Source organism: Mytilus galloprovincialis, chromosome 1 (assembly GCF_965363235.1).
Source record: "Mytilus galloprovincialis chromosome 1, xbMytGall1.hap1.1, whole genome shotgun sequence".
Lineage (NCBI taxonomy): Eukaryota > Metazoa > Mollusca > Bivalvia > Mytilida > Mytilidae > Mytilus > Mytilus galloprovincialis.
Window position 1 is genome coordinate 83,400,440 of NC_134838.1, and position 17,643 is coordinate 83,418,082.

A 17,643-nucleotide genomic window follows, 5' to 3' on the forward strand; every position below is an offset into this window, starting at 1 on the left:
AAAAGTAAGAATATTTTAATTAAACTTAATCTTATAACAAGTACTTTATATGTTTTGAAGCTTTAATACAATACAATATACTCATAATACATTAAATTTGCTGTAAGTCTCAAGCAGTGATATGTTTAATTTGCTAAATATAAGACCAACATCTGTGTACTTTACTTGAGCTTAAAATGGCACATTCATTTTAATTTACCTTCCTTATCCTAGACATAATTGTAAAATGTCTGCTAAAGTAAACTTTTATTTCTCAAGTTAATTGAACTCATTACCTATTCCAGTAAAACTTAAACAATTTTGTTATAAATACTTTAAAAGCATCAAGATTATCTGTTACCGAGCCTTTCATTATTTTTTGGTCATATTACTTAATTTTCTTTTTTCATTATTCAAGAGAACAAATTATGATAGCAACATGATGCCAACATTTTTCAAAGCTGAAGTTTTATATCTGAAATATAATAAATGATGTATATTTTAACATTTGATTATAGCTTTCCCAATATTTGTTCCTTTAAATAGTCCCTGGAATGCTGTATACATATTCCCTATACCCTCTGTTACGGTCTCTCTGTACTTTATTTTACCCTGAAAAGTATCACATAGTATATATATATATATATCTTTTAATGGCTTTTGAAATAAAAGGTAAAACAAAGTATGAACAGAAAATATTGAATAAAACCTATGCTTGGTGAGTGATAAATGTTAACAATGTTTGACAGAATGCCACAGTTTCTTAAAAATCATGATGACAACCTATGTAACATATGTGAAAAAATTTTACATCCCTACTGTAGTTTTATTTTTGATTGAAAAGCTATAAAAGCTTTAAAATTTATATGAAAAATCATTTTTTGTAAAAAGAAAAAATATTTAAAAGAAAAGTAATTACCTCTTTAATCCATTGTGCCATTTGTTTTTCTCCTTCAGGGTATCTGTCCAACCATTTACCAGAAATAATAAAACCCTGCACAGACAACTGTTTGAAGAGGATAGTTGGAAATGGTGAAATTCCTACAAAATGATAAATAAAGATAAAAATATGAACATACTAATATGAAAGTCCATTCTGAAAAAGTTCCCATTTGAACAAAACTATGGTAACTAAATTGGGAAAAATACAATCATGTTTCTGATTGGACTGGAATACAGGAAGTATTTTAATGGAACATGTTGGATTATCCAGACAAGGTCCTTATCTTATTTGCATTAATATCACCTCATCTCCTTTCAAACTTATAGCTCCATATTTTTCTTTTTTACACTGAAGCTATGAGGAGGATGCACCTCATAAATAGTGTTAATTCTATTTATGAAATAAAGTCTCAAGGTTATTCTATTTTCCATCATATAAGATATAAATTAGGTTTGAAAGTTATTCAATTTGATGTAATCTACTGTTGTTACCTTCCCTATTCAACTCCCCTTTTCTTTCAAAGTTTTGCTACCAATCAATTATGGATTTCCTTTAATTTTCAGTTTGTTTGTAGGTTTTATGAATATAACTGCTTTCATTGGGCAACAAAAAATAGTACTTGCACATCATTCATCAGGTACCTGATAAAGAGTTGACTCATTGGCAATCATACCACATCTTTTCATTTTTATATTACCCCCTAAAATACAAATCTATTTATCCCTCTGGAAATTTTACTTTAAAAAATAAATATAATAGTTACTATCAACAACTAACTCTTAAATAAGGGATGTCTTTATATCTTACCATCAGGTGCCAGTTTGTGCTTATTATTTTCTATTGTTAATACTGAGGTGTGAAACAAGCAATTATATCTAGAATTTGTTCTAATAATCAGGCAACTACACTTAATTATTTTTCATGTTGCATCATCCGGGTCCCATATCCTTCTTTTTCCAATGTTATATATGTAGGACTCTAAAGTGCAATGGTACTCTAAAGTGGGATGGTCACGTTAAAGCGGATGGTCTACGCTAAAGTACAATGGTGTATCACGCTAAAATGCGATGGTTGTTTGTTTGCTAAAGTACGATAGAGTCTCACGCTATTTAAAGTGCGATGGACCAAAGGGTAATTTAAAGCGCATAAAACGTTAAATATCACGGATGTTAATAAGTTGTCTTTTTGCAAAAGGTAGTATGCTAAGGTTTTATTTATAACATACTTACATGTAGGCTTTCAATGATAATGTACCGGTAGGTTTAAGTGATTGTTTCTGAACTTAATAGACTGACCACAAGATAATTATTAAAATGGTAATTTAGAGTTGACAAGAATCTATATATCCTATGTATGATTTTTTTTAAATTCAGGCGTATCAAATATTTTGATAATTAGCGCAGCTTGCAGTTCACATGTAGTCTATCCCTTATGTGAACATCTCCCTTAAAGTCGTCATCGTAACTTACAAATACAAAATTTGTTCATTGTGTAACATTTATTTGTTTAAATCTTAATTTAAATGAGAGAAAATGCAATGTTCTCTGAGCTTTCTCCTTTTTCGCAGCGAGTACAAATACAGGTTGTATTTTCCTACAATGTACAAAAAAGTGTTTTAGCAGACAATTTATGATTTACGCATGAAAACATGAACCTTTATTTTACTGACTTTAATTTTTAATAAAATCGACAATATTTTAACGGGGACCCACACAGCACGGTCAGGTTTGAATTAAGTAAGGCATAGACGTTTTGTTTAACATTAATCAAATATTCTACATATATTTTTCGGCATGCATGTTCATTTTCTTTTCTTATAAACGACTGTTCACGTCATAATCCATATAACGTTTATTACATCTATAATTTCGCGGACCATCGCCTTTTAGCGTATAGAACCATTGTACTTTAGCGTAGACCATCGCACTTTAGCGTGACCATCATACTTTAGCGTCCCCATCACTTTAGAGTCCTACATATATACTGACCTTTTGGTTGTTCTGTTGAATTATAGCCTGAGATGGTACCACATACTGAAATTCTCCCAAATGTGTTCATGTGTTCCAGGACTGTCGTTGTAAACTCTCCTCCTACCTAGTAAAAATAAAAGAATAGAGTTTCAATGTCTGCCGTTGCACATATTTTATACATCCAAGCAACAAGGGCAATAACTAAAACTAGATGTGTCAAAGTGACATGAATGGCCCTGTCTCAAAAAAATGAAAATTCTGCAATTTCAATAAAACATGTGGACACAAACATGATGGTAGTCTCACATATCAAAAATCATCTCAAAATCTGGATTTGTATAGAAAAAAAGTCTGTATAACTGTGAATTTCAACAATTTTCAAAGTTGTAAACCCTTAATTTTTGCAAAAATTAGCGGAGCGGAAAGAAACTTAAACTTGATCTGTAACTCATTATAAGTAACTCACATACCAAAAATCAGCCCAATATCTGAAAGCGTTTAGAAAAAAAGTCTGTATAACTGTGATTTTCAACAATTTATCAAAGTCCATAGCCTGTAATTTCAGCAAAAATTAGCTCAGTGGAACAAAACTTAAACTTGATCTGTAAATCATCTTGGTTAACTCACATACCAAAAATCAGCCCAATATCTGAAAGAGTTTAGAAAAAAGTCTGTATAACTGTGATTTTCAACAATTTATCAAAGTCCAAACCAGTAATTTTGGCAAAAATTAGTGGAGCGGAACGATACTTAAACTTGATCTATAACTCATCAGGGTTAACTCACATACCAAAAATCAGCCTAATATCCTAAGGCATTTAGAAAAAAACTCCGTATAATGGTTTGTTGCGGAATGACGGAATGCGGAATTATGGAATTTCGGAATTACAGAATTAAGGAATTTCGGAATTTCGGACAAGGTAAAACTATATGGCATCGACAACTTGTTGCGGGGCCATAAAAATCATTTTTTGGTAAACTTGTTATTAATATCTTATATAACTAGTGGAATGAAGGCTTTAGAGCAAATGCAAAATGATTTTCATTGTAATTTATATTTTCAAGAGGCATAAATCATGAATTTTTTTTGATAAGCACTTATTTAGAAAGCGTCAAAGACATTGCTGATATAAACCTATGATATAAGTTTTATCATTAAATACATAATCACAAGGGTTGTATGGTGTTGGTTTTAAATATAAATAAAATTAGATGTAAGACATGGAAGCAGCCAAACTGCATGTAAACTGAAACAAGACAATCAAACTATAGTATTGCAAATCCCGACTTCTAATTTGCTCAATAGTATACACTTTTTTATTTTAAAAGTCTTGATTAACACTTACATTATCAAAATAACAATCTATTCCTTCTGGTGCAGCTTCTTTTAATGCCTCGTGTAACTTGACTGTTTTATAATTGTAAGCATAATCAAATCCTAGCTCCCTTAACCACTGACATTTCTCCTCTGTCCCTGCAAAACCTATCACTTTACATTTCTACAGAGAAAAATAATAAACCAACTATATAAATAGAGATGTAAAATATAATACAAGAGCAAAATAATAGATATCAAACAAAGTTAATTTCACTCTTCTAGATACACATGGATTATCTAATAGCAACTAATTGATGTAAAGTTTAAAAGATCATTTGAGTGTAATACACTAAAACAAATCAGTTGATTCTTAAAAGTTTCATATTTTTCATGGTAGAGCCTTAAATAGCTGACTATACAATACAGTTTTTTTTTTCTCATTGTTGAAGGCTGTGCAGTTCTTATAACTTCTTACATCCTCTTCCTTTTAACTATAGCATATAGTAGTCTAATAAGCAATCAGACCACATCTTTTTATTCTTATATCAATTAGATACAAATGTATATTTAAATTAAGTTACAATAGAAATCAAGTAGGTCTGTGCAACAGCTCTGACATGATAACATAACTGAAAGGGCAGGTAGTAGGGCAAAAGAAACGTATTGAACAGCTCTGACATGATAACATAACTGAAAGGGCAGGTAGTAGGGCAAAAGAAACGTATTGAACAGCTCTGACATGATAACATAACTGAAAGGGCAGGTAGTAGGGCAAAAGAAACGTATTGAACAGCTCTGACATGATAACATAACTGAAAGGGCAGGTAGTAGGGCAAAAGAAACGTATTGAACAGCTCTGACATGATAACATAACTGAAAGGGCAGGTAGTAGGGCAAAAGAAACGTATTGAACAGCTCTGACATGATAACATAACTGAAAGGGCAGGTAGTAGGGCAAAAGAAACGTATTGAACAGCTCTGACATGATAACATAACTGAAAGGGCAGGTAGTAGGGAAAAAGAAACGTATTGAACAGCTCTGACATGATAACATAACTGAAAGGGCAGGAAGTAGGGCAAAAGAAGCGTATTGAACAGCAGTTAATACCATCTTTCACCCACTGGGGTGGAAAACAAGAGACTATAGAGGCTGTGTTGATAAACTGAATTTATGTGAATTTTTAACAATAACCACTCTTCAACATTAAAGATTAAAATACAATTCGTGACTTATCTTTTTACTGTTGATCTTGTTCTTCTTATCATTTTTAGTTTCTCTCTATCTGTTATATTTTTTACATAATATGGAAATCTTGGGAAGAAAAATTCATATTCTAAGGGAATAACTCCTATTAGGGGCTACTGAAATTTCAGCCATGTGTTAACAAACTTAACATACATGTATGTATGCAGATCTAGTCTTTTTTTTAACTAAATATGTAAACCTACCTTTATCTTAGCAATCTGTCCAACCACACTGCCTACTGCACCAGAAGCAGTGTTAACTAGAACTGTTTCTCCCTCTGTTGGTTTACACAATTCAAGAAAACCAAAATATCCAGCCATCCTGTAAACATCATTGTTTTCATTACTTCAGGCATAGATGTAATACCCATAGATAAAGTTCGCCAAAAGTTCCCCACTGTTCTCTATTGTTAGATAAAAAGTACCATGACCAAATTGACCATCTTTGATGTTTTATGTGTATTGTCCTCAATCAAGTAACTCCAGCCAAATCTCTTATCTGTTGATCTCATTTGACAGTGACTCACTTAGTACAGCAGAATAGATTTACTTAAATATCTCTCGAGTTATATCCCTTCTGTTGTTTATTTATGTCTTTTTTTTTAGCACTGGTAAGAGGAATAAAATGGTTAAAAAATGGATGAAATCGATCAAAAATTGCGCGTTTTACAAGGGAAATATCGAACTAAATTCAAAAATGTATTTTTTAGGCTTGTATCTTTATATTTTATAAAAACTGTGTTCCTGTTAGTTCCTGAAACTGGGAATAGCACGTTGTTGAACTTCTTAAATACACCTTTTCTTTGATATGCTGCATTAAGGTGTCGAACTGTGTCGAAATTTGGGAAAAAATAATAAGAAAGTACATTATTTACCTTTTTCATCAAGTTTTCTACAGTTTTAAAAGAGAAATTGTCTTTTTTTAAATCCTTTTTATATTTTTAAGAATAAGTTAGTAGTACTAAATCATAGATGTATTTTATATATTTTATGGCTAATTACAAAAATTATAATAATTTCATTCATGATGTTTATGAAATATGTATTTATAATTAAAGAGTTTTAAGAATTTACTGAAATAACAAAACATACAAAATAATTTTTGGAGCATACATATTTTCAATTTGTTCAATGTGTTCTAATAATTATATTTTCAATTAACTTGTTTATAAATAATAGGAAGCATACATTGTTAAGATAAAGTTAAATTGATATAAAATTTAAACATGATGAAAACAGAAGTTCTACCTAAAAAAAGAAAAATATTCACATTTATTAGTTTCTTCAGGAATAATTTGTAATATTGTTTTATCTAAACGAATATTATTTTTTATAATCAAGTCAATATAAAATATATATTTTGATTTTGTTTCTATCTGATATTTAGCATATTTAGTTGCTTAGTAGCTTTTAATTGTCAGTTTTCTATTGTCTTGATTGTCAATCTTCATCTCAATGACCAACTGGTTCATGTCATTATCAGATAAGCGTGAAAGCCATTACAACTCATATAGAACCTTTGAAGTCAGGGCTGAGCTTCATCTATGGGTATTACATCTATGCTTCAGGTGAATACACACTAAGATTATTAGATATATTAGGATGTTAGGTTTTTCTTTGATGGTTCTGAACAAAATACAGCTAAAAAATATAGGTCAACTGCCTATTTGCGACAAATTTAGATTTAAAAAAAAATAGAACAAATGCAATTATTATATAATTTTCTGTTTTCTCATTGGCTAAAAGCAAAGGAAATCCTCATGGATAAAACATTAAATTCACTGCGACAAAAATCCAAGTGATTAATATAAGAGTTGGAACAGTGCCATGTACCTAAATATAGATATTCCAAGGCAACGTCAATGACATATGTTCAGGATGTCAAGTAAATTCACAGTTTTTTTTCTCTTTTTCTTCTTGTTTTCAATGGATTTTTTTTCTCTTTTGTTATTTTTTTTGTGTTTGTGTTTTTGTTTTTAGTTTACTTTATTGAATATTCATTTTAACTTAGCAACTGCAAAAGCATATGATATATTTGATATAAAAACAGGGAGCAGTTTTGAAATATCTTGAGCAAATACTGGAAAATTGGAGAAGGATAAAAAGTCATATAATAAAACAATTGTTAAGTTTTGATTTCAGTAGATACGATTTATCAATGCCAGATATATAACATTCACACTTGACCATTGGCCTGGGTGAATGTCATATCCCTGGGGTTGATAAATCAGTGTATCAACCTTATCAAAAGTCAATAATTGTATAAAGGAGAAATTTGTTTTTTGGAGGAATATTATTTCTATACGTTCTGAACAGTTCACTCATTTTTACATCTGAAAAATCCTATTGGACTTGAAGAAAGTAAAGGTTATACAAAGACAAGAAGATCTGCTTAATTTCAAAACAGATATTTAGGACAGCAATAATGACTTCAATATTTCTGGATTTGTCCTTCAAACTGCTTTATCATACTGAGCATTCATGAAAAATTATACCATTGAAGGTTCAGTAAGGCAGGGAACAAGAAGACTATGTAGTTATTGACATACTGCTGATGAAGGACTACCAATAACATCAAAAAAACAAGAATGTGTCCATAGTACACAAATGCCCCACTCGCACTATCATTTTCTATGTTCAGTGGACCGTGAAATTGGGGTCAAAACTTTACTTTGGAATTAAAATTAGAAAGATCATATCATAGGGAACATGTGTACTAAGTTTCAAGTTGATGTAACTTTAACTTCATCAAAAACTACCTTGACCAAAAACTTTAACCTGAACTTCGCACTATCATTTTCTATGTTCAGTGGACCATGAAATTGGGGTCAAAACTATAATTTGGCATTAAAATTAGAAAGATAATATCATGGGGAACAAGTGTACTAAGTTTGGACTTCAACTTCTTCAAAAACTACCTTGACCAAAAACTTTAACCTGAAGCGGACGGACAAACGGAGGCACAGATGGACGGACGGACGGATGGACGAATGGAGGCACAGACCAGAAAACATAATGCCCCTCTACTATCGTAGGTGGGGCATAATTATCAAAGTTCTAGCATAAATCTTACCCTGGCATTCCTACAACACCAAGAGCTGTGGACAATGGAAGATCTCCAAGCTCAGGCATATGACGTGTCAGTTTTGAAGTGACTGTATGTGTTCTCCATCCTGCATGGGTCCTTACTATTGTGCCAACTGGATGCTGACTGTTTTTACTTTCTATCACTCTGGAAAAATTAAGAGAAATAATGCTGTTATCAAATACCATACTTATAGAAATATGCCCTTTTCATTCACTTAAATATTAATATCATAAGTATTAGGACATTTGACCAAATGTTAGAATGAATCATTCTTAAAATAGTGTTAATGGCAACAATTTTTAAATATTTACAATTTTCCATCCAAACATGGTGATTACCTAACTTACTCCTTGAAATCTGAATCTTGAAATTTTATATGTCTTGTGACAGTAAATAATAATTCTGCATCTAGATCATTCACAGAATTCAGAAATGTTATCTCCCATATTATTCATATATATATTATGTATCATTTGTGTTTGTAATATAGATGTTTCAACACTCTGCATTGCTCTGATTGGCTTCTGCTATACTGATACCAGCTGGATTTTGTTAGTAACTGAATTATCAGTGATTGATTTGTAGTGATTTTTACTGGCTTCTTGGAAAGTGTTGGTTGCTTAATTGTTTTGATTGATTAATGATCATTAGATTTTTATAGTCATCCTTTAAACCGTCTTAGTTATTTTTCTTTTTTAGAAAAGTTGTCTCAGGAGTCAGGGCTAGCTTATATTAACTTTAGATATTAATCATTTATTTGATACTTCTAAACATACCTGGCAATCTGCTCACCAATCATTGTATCTCCAACTTTAGCTCTATCTGATACAAACGGTCTGAAATCATACAAATGCTATAATAACAATAAAGTAAGATTTTTCTTATAGAATAAATTGTAGTATAGTTAAAACATATTTTATTGGCTAAAATTTGCAAAATGGATGAGACATAAGTTAATCAAACTTATATAGTCTTCTCCCAATATTAACCTCAAGTTTTGATGGCTATGTGTTGTTCAGTCTTTAGTTTTCTATGTAGAGTTTTATTTACTTGTGGTTTCTTTTCATTGTTTTGCATTTTCTTCCATTTCCTCGTCTGTTCCTCTTTGACTTGTTGACTTTGAATGTTCCCTGGGCATTTTCTGTCTCTTTTTTACTACATTCCACTTAAAAGACTTACAACATATGTATCTGAGTTTTGGGCATCTTTATTTGTCCATTTGTTTTTTTCAGCATTATTTTTTTACCCTGCTGAAGAAACAGATAACACTAAGCAGACCCTGCAAAATGCCATATTAAAATGTAAGCAGAGTCTTCCACAGGGTAAAAAATAACTACAAGATAGAAAAAAATATGACTACATCATTTGTACATATAACATGTATCATGCTGAAAAAATGGATAAATAAAGATGCTGAAAAAATGGATAAATAAAGATGCTGATTAAAGACAAAACTTACTCCTGTTCTTTCATCTTTCCATAAAAATCAAAGTGATGTCTATCAAATTTTTGATTCACTGTTTAGATTGTATCCGTCCTTTCTTGTATATGTCTTTTATAAAGTGATTTATTTGCCTTGATGTGTCAGTTTTAGTGTAACATGAAATGTAAAAGTGGACAGAAAATTGAGTTGGGACAAAATTCATTTCCTCTTCTATACCAAGATGTGAATATTGCGTTAAGATATATTTTATGAAATAATATAACACTCTGAAGTACCTCATGTATGGATCCACTGACAAATAAAGTGCTTCTATTAACATTTCTGAAAAGAAAATAATAAGATTAGGCAAGATTGATCAAAATTACATCTTAAAGACCAAACAGCCTATTCAGTTCTACCAGTGATTTTTCCTTACAATTTTGTGAACGTATTTCATGATTTAGGAACAAAATATGATGAAAAAAATTGGGGGTTGAAAATATGATTTATTTCATTCCCGCCAAAAATAAAACCTAAAAATAAAAATGTTTTCAGTATTAAGAAATATCTACTTGTGATTTCTTCAAAACAAATTCAAGAAGGAAAGTGCCATGTGTACTCTTCAAAATGAAGTAAAAACTAGAGGCTCTAAAGAGCCTGTGTCGCTCACCTTGGTCTATGTGAATATTAAACAAAGGACGCAGATGGATTCATGACAAAATTGTGTTTTGGTGATGGTGATGTGTATGTACATCTTACTTTACTGAACATTCTTGCTGCTTACAATTATCTGTATCTATAATGAACTTGGCCCAGTAAAGTTTCAGTGGAAAATGTTGGTAAAAATTGACAAATTTTATGAAAATTGTTAAATATTGACTATAAAGGACATAACTCCTAAAGGGGTCAACTGACCATTTCAGTCATGTTGACTTATTTGTAAATCTTACTTTGCTGGACATTATTGCTGTTTACAGTTTATCTCTATCTATAATAATATATATTCAAGATAATAACCAAAAACAGCAAAATTTCCTTAAAATTACCAATTCAGGGACAGCAACCCAACAACCGGTTGTCCGATCCATCTGAAAATTTCAGGGCAAATAGATAATAACCCTGTCAAATTTTCTCTAAATGCTTTGGTTTTTGAGTTATAAGCCAAAAACTGCATTTTACCCCAATGTTCTATTTTTAGCCATGGCTGCCATCTTGGTTGGTTGGCCGGGTCACCAGACACATTTTTTAAATTAGATACCCAATGATGACTGTGGCCAAGTTTGGTTTAAACTGGCCCAGTAGTTTCAGAGGAGAAGATTTCTGTAAAAGATTACTAAGATTTACGAAAAATGATTAAAAATTGACTATAAAGGGCAATAACTCCTAAAAGGGTCAACTGACCATTTCAGTCATGTTGACTTATTTGTAAATCTTACTTTGCTGAACATTATTGCTGTTTACAGTTTATCTAAATCTATAATAATATTCAAGATAATAACCAAAAACAGCAAAATTTCCTTAAAATTACCAATTCAGGGGCAGCAACCCAACAATGGGTTGTCTGATTCATCTGAAAATTTCAGGGCAGATAGATCTTGACCTGATAAACAATTTTACCCTGTCAGATTTTCTCTAAATGCTTTGGTTTTTTAGTTATAAGCCAAAAACGGCATTTCACCCCTATGTTCTTTTTTTAGCCATGGTGGCCATCTTGGATGGTTGGCCGGATCATCGGACACATTTTTTAAACTAGATTCCCTAATGATGATTGTGGCCAAGTTTGGTTTAATTTGGCCAAGTAGTTTCAGAGGAGAAGATTTTTGTAAAAGTTAACCATGACGGACGCAAAGTGATGAGCTAAAAAGTGTATGTCACTGACCTTTCAAAAAAGTTATGAGTAATTTTCATGTTTTTTCCTGTTCGTTTTGAAGATTCTTCGGAACATCAAATGTAATGTCATAGTACAAACTTTCCTTGCTGGCGCACTATTATTAGAAAACAATCGGAAACTGAACGTTTTAAACCCACATTTTAATTTCCAAGAATAACAACTTTATTCACTTACTTTATTATCCAGTTTTACAAGAAATAAATTGCATGTATCAATCTCAGATCTTATGATGTTGTTACCGCACAATATTAACCTTCATAAGCACCATCTGTCGGAATGTAAAATTGTTTGAAATAACCTTTCATGCCGCTTTTGTTAGGAAAGTCTGTTTTTGTCCTCTGCCCCTCATTAGCAAAATTATTTGAAAAAAAAGAAATGAAAGATGGCACTGGCTAACTCACAGACTATTTGACTATATTAGACTAGATGTGTGGGTTTTTTTTCCGCGTCAATTTCAGAAGTTTGTCCTTACGCACTTATTTGCTACTGTTGACAGACGAACAGACATAAGCATTGACGTACTTCTTTATACCATCACGTTTCCTGACTAAGAAGAACTTACATGTATAGCAGTTATTCCATTTAGTTTCATTATTTCTGAATATTTAAGATATAAGGAAATTAAAATTAAAATTATAGGTATAATATATGAATTAAAGTTTTGGGTTCTAAAACGTTAAACATCTATCATAAAATACAATCCCTGGTATAACGACCTCACATGTTTTGAATAAACGTGACAGTAAATATAAAATATAAAAAGTTTTTACTTCAAAAATTAATTTAGAAATAATTTGCAGTTGAAAACTACAAAGTAAGATTTTTCCAACAGGATAAAAATATTATGAATCTAAATTGCTAATTTTGGAAATTAAAACAAAGACAAGGTTGTTGCTGGCATAGAAATTCGAAATTTGTTTTCAATCTTTCCGGTCATTGTAGCTCAATGAAATGGAGAAATATTATGTTGGATATTATTCTTGGAGCAATTGTTTATATTGTCATAAGTTAAATTTACAACAATTTAGTTTTAAACACTGATTCGCTAAGTATTAATTTTATTAATATGTTTTGCCTTACAGCTAATTTCCTACTACATGTATGGTAAAACTTTGGTTTTTTTCCTTGCTTTGTATGTATAAATGTTTATTCAAGCTTTGTAATTAAGATTGACATCGTCATATAGGTATGTAAACCTGTATATACGATATTTAAATTGAATTGGACGTTGTCCCAATATAATTATACAAAATATACAAATAAAGTAAGCAAGATAACCGAAGTGTTGCTCTACATACATTAGGAAATAAGCTTTAAGCTTCAGTGAGATCAGGCGAAATCTTTATCATTTCTTCCTAAGACAATTTGAAATGAAACAAATGATGATAAACGACAGTGAAACTTTGTCATAATTTTTGTTAAATCAGCAGTACAAATAAATTTTAACTTCATTGCCAGATCGACATTATTTCATTTGAAATATCCACATGTTTGTTTGAAATATTGACATTAAATTTAGAAGGATCATATCATAAGGAACATGTGTACTAAATTTCAAGTTAATAGGACTTCAACTTCATCAAAAACTACCTTGACCAAAAACTATAAACAAAAATTTTAACCTGAAGCAGGACAGACGGATGAACGAACGGACGCACAGACCAGAACATAATGCCCAAAAATGGGACATAATAAATAGGGCATAAAAATAATTTTCACCTATCTAATTTACCTGTACACCATCGCAAATGAAAGACAAAATCTAAGTGAAAGAATAAAAAAAAAAATGAAATGCAGATCGGCGCAAATGCAAAAGTCTAGTTCAAAATTTATATTTAATTATGGCGCAAATGAAAGACAAAATCTAAGTGAAAGAATAAAAAAAAATTAAATGCAGATCAGCGCAAATGCAAAAGGTCTTACCTCAAAATTTATATTTTATTATTTTTATAAGTACGAAGGTTAAAAAAATAGTGTAGTATCTTTTGTGTCCATTTATGTTAAATTTCCATTAGATAACAGCGCAATGCTTAATTCCTCTTTTCTTGGAAAACATATTTGTAAGCATACACCATGTTGGAGTCCATAAAAAACACGAAATAGGACATTATAATTTTACGTTATTTCATTGCTAGAAACAACGTCAGCCAGAGCTTTAATGTCACTACCAAGTTGCATTAGTTGATGCGCATAAACAATAGGCTGTTTGGTCTTTAACATCAATAACACAAAAACACAATGATTATGAAATTTATCACATTTTTAATGATCAGCAGTTTACAATAACCAACTTACTAATGATAGATTTACAGGAACACAAGTACCATAATATATTATATGATACAAAGATCATGATATCAAATTTTATAATTACAGTTTCAATATAGCATGTATAGAAATAATCATTCTTTTATCTGTATCTAAGGATTGTCTTTTAATTAAGATCTATAAAACTACAGAGCAACAAATTTGATAGGGAATAATTGGAGGAGGTTTAGATGCTTACCCTCCAAAATCTTTCTGCCCAGTTGATTCTACTTGTTTTTTTTACAATGGAACACAAGGCTACCAGGTAATTCCTGCTACCTGTCTTGAGTTGGCCAGGGGAATGTTCGCTATATAAGAAGGATTCAGGATAAATTGATTGATTGATGATTACTAACATCCATGGGAAAATATTTCATCCATATTCATGAGGTGGAAATGCAGCAGTAAAATATTTTCAGAGGGAACAAACAAGCAATGTCATGGCTTTTTATGGGGTGCAGATGTAGAGGAAAGGAGTACTGGTAGGAAGCAAAATTAGAACATGTGTCAAAAAAATAGTTCTGTTCATACTCATAAACACTGAGAGAGGTCATAGAGCCGATGATAGAGGTGCTAGCTTTTATTTGAAGTATTTATAGTGTCTCACCACATAACATTTAATCTAACTAAGGAGTTTACATAGGCTTTCAAAGAAGTTAAACAAATAAATCAAACAACACTAAACTATAATTGAGGATCTTTAGGTGTCATCAACACAACTCATGTATATCCAACACTTAGGCCGTTAGTTTTCTCGTTTGAATTGTTTTACATTTGTACATTGTTATTTCAGGGCCTTTTAAAGCTGACTATGCAGTATTGGCTTTGCTCATTGTTGAAGGCTGTACAGTGACCTATAGTTGTTAATAATTTCTGTGTCACTTGGTCTCTTGTGGAAAGTTGTCTCATTGGCAATCATACCACATCTTCTTTTTTATATTGTACCACATTAAATGAACAAAATGCTAATAATACAGAAAATAACCTTTTAACTGGATGTGGCATCATTAAATTCTGTAAAATGGTATTTTAGGCTTTCATGGCTTTTTCCTCATTTTGTTTCAGTTTAAACTTTCAGTTTATTTATCCCCACAGTTTGTCCTATTTAAAATATAACGAATATGTAAAAACAAGATCTACAAATATAATCTTGCCTCCTTCCTTTAAATCCGGCAAATCTTCTTCCACTAGTTCTAGATCATCTTCCTTTGGTTCCCCATGAAACATTGCCTTTATTTTCCATACTTTTGCTTTTACCATTGTGTATAATCAGACTGTCTTTCTTAGCTAAGTACTTTCCTACAATATTAATTAACTTTGTAGAAGGTCCTATAGCAACAAAACTTTACATGGAAGTAAACTATCAAAATAAATAAATTAAAATACAATGGTTTTGTCATGTTTGTTGTTAAAATTATTCTGCCATCATGTGTTAGCACTCTTGCACAGCAATACACAGTGGAACGAATTATACAATAAATTATTGTCAGAACTTTGTGTTCTGTGTAAACTTTAATAATTTTACGAGCAATTCCGTACCATTTTGATTGGCTTCTCTTGGCAAAAACAAGTCCAAAGGAGGAAAAGAACTGTTTAGAGTGTAAGCAGTATTGTCTTTTCACAATATTGAAAAAAGACATTAATAACTGCCTGTATAGAGTTAAAACAACAAAGTTTAACATGTTAATTATGTAATTGATAAAAGTTTTTGATCAACAAGGATTTGTATAGTTACTATACAAAGTCTTGTAAATGATGTCTTGTAATCAATTACAATTAGTCGGTTAACTTAGAGCTCACCAGAGCTCATGTTTTGTCTGTTATTATGTATATATATAATACATGTAATATGCCGACTCTAAATAAAATTTACTTACTTACTTAATGTAATTGAATAGAAAAACCCCATAATAATCAGAAATAGAAAGATCATTTATACATTATTAGTATAAGTATATATATATATATAAATTACTCTAATAATTCAAGTAATTTATATATATACTTATTACCATATCAAATATAAAGCCGAATTGACTTTAAATAGGTGTGGATTTGACAAGATGCTGATTTAACCAGGTGCCGATTGTGACTTTTTCGATGGGTGCCGATAAATTTGACTGTTTGACTTGTATCACAGGGACTAGGTTAGCAGATTAAAATTTTGTTAATCAATGTCTTTGATATTTTTTTTAGTATTTCGTGTCTATTTGTATTACTCAAATACGTTAATAAAGTAATACAAATAGACAGGAAATATTAAAAAAAAAGTATAAAAAACATTGATTAACAAAATTTTAATCTGCTAACCGAGTGCCTGTGACTAGCTTGTATCCGTTACATTGTAATAGGAAATGTTATTCATCTTCATTTTTTCCCCATTATTACAGAAAGCACAGTACCTTTCTTCTCTTGGAATATTAAGATGTCTTGCTTAATTATTAAAGTATGTGCACTGAAGTCTATTGTCTTAAAAGTTAATTTACAAAAAATTAAAAAGCAAAATTGAGATCATGGGGAGTGGGGAGTGAAATGTTGATACGAGTACAAGAATGATAATCATATCCAGCTCCTCTTTCAGGAACACTATAATTATTCTCGGTCTTCCAATTACTTGTCGCAAAAATGTGGATTTTTAAACAACAAGATTAATGAAAATTTTCGGTTTAGTGTTTTGGGTATCCAATATCTATGCTAAAGCACAGGTTTAGGTAATTTGTGTGACAGGTGCGCGAACACATTTGTACTCATAATCTCTATGACAAAATTAAATATTCAAAACGATTCACATGAGGGTTATTTGTGCATATTTGTATACTGCGAATTAAAAATTATTTAAAAATAATAATTTTACTTACACATTACCTTGTGATTCTCGTAAAACACCATTTCCAACAGTTCTGCTATTTGAGATTACCTTAGAAGAAATTATGTAAACACTATCCATGTGCGGGAAATAGAATCTCTAGAGGAAAAGATGAGAATCGAATACTATTGATGGTATATGTAGTAAAATAAAATGCATGTGATCAATGTGCTTATGTATAGCTAGTCTCAGTAGACTCCCAAATCGGTACACGATGAAAACATTGTTAAAACATGAAAATCTGGGAAAAGGGAGATAATCATGAAGTTCCATTTATTCTTACCTTGAGTCAATGCAGGAGGTAATAAAATTAAATTGAATTCTCTATTTTACAGTGCAATCTTTCCACTTCCTTCCTGCATATTATGATATAATAAACACATTTGACATAAACATATGTGAGGTCCACTTCTTTACAAAGATTAAAGGCATACCATGCATGATGTAGCCTTGTAGTGTGAACATATATTTGTTCCGCACTGAGACTACTATAACACATATAGTGTTATAGTAGTCTCAGTTCCGCATAATACTTGTTCCCCCTGGAACAAAACTATGGATTATAAAAGTTCTTGGGATCAAACATTACATAATATTATTTCCACCTTCATAA

At 30.9% G+C, this 17,643-nt stretch overlaps 2 protein-coding genes across 5 annotated transcripts in view; one reads left to right on the plus strand and one right to left on the minus strand.

The window, feature by feature from the left end:
- LOC143042252 (prostaglandin reductase 1-like) lies at positions 1–17,457 on the minus strand. 3 transcript variants are annotated; one of them, XM_076214524.1, is made up of 10 exons: positions 17,314–17,457; positions 15,319–15,463; positions 10,263–10,308; positions 9,320–9,379; positions 8,529–8,687; positions 5,660–5,777; positions 4,239–4,391; positions 2,911–3,016; positions 899–1,020; positions 1–591 (listed from the first exon to the last, which is right to left on the minus strand). In XM_076214524.1, exons 2-10 carry the CDS (start codon positions 15,422–15,424, stop codon positions 481–483), a joined length of 981 nt encoding a protein of 326 aa, XP_076070639.1. In that variant the 5' UTR covers positions 15,425–15,463; positions 17,314–17,457; the 3' UTR covers positions 1–480. The 3 variants fall into 3 exon arrangements, with proteins under 3 accessions (XP_076070639.1, XP_076070646.1, XP_076070632.1); XM_076214531.1 differs by lacking the exon at positions 17,314–17,457 and adding an exon at positions 17,023–17,150; XM_076214517.1 differs by lacking the exon at positions 17,314–17,457 and adding an exon at positions 16,567–16,877.
- Positions 17,059–17,643, plus strand: part of LOC143042235 (DNA repair protein complementing XP-C cells-like) — a 24,208-nt gene continuing 23,623 nt past the window's right edge. The window contains exon 1 of one of the 2 annotated variants that reach the window (XM_076214499.1): positions 17,059–17,164. The gene's annotated coding sequence lies outside the window, so the exon portion shown is untranslated. Of the gene's footprint in view, positions 17,165–17,194; positions 17,332–17,643 lie in introns of those variants that run through there. The other variant, XM_076214507.1, reaches the window with a different exon arrangement.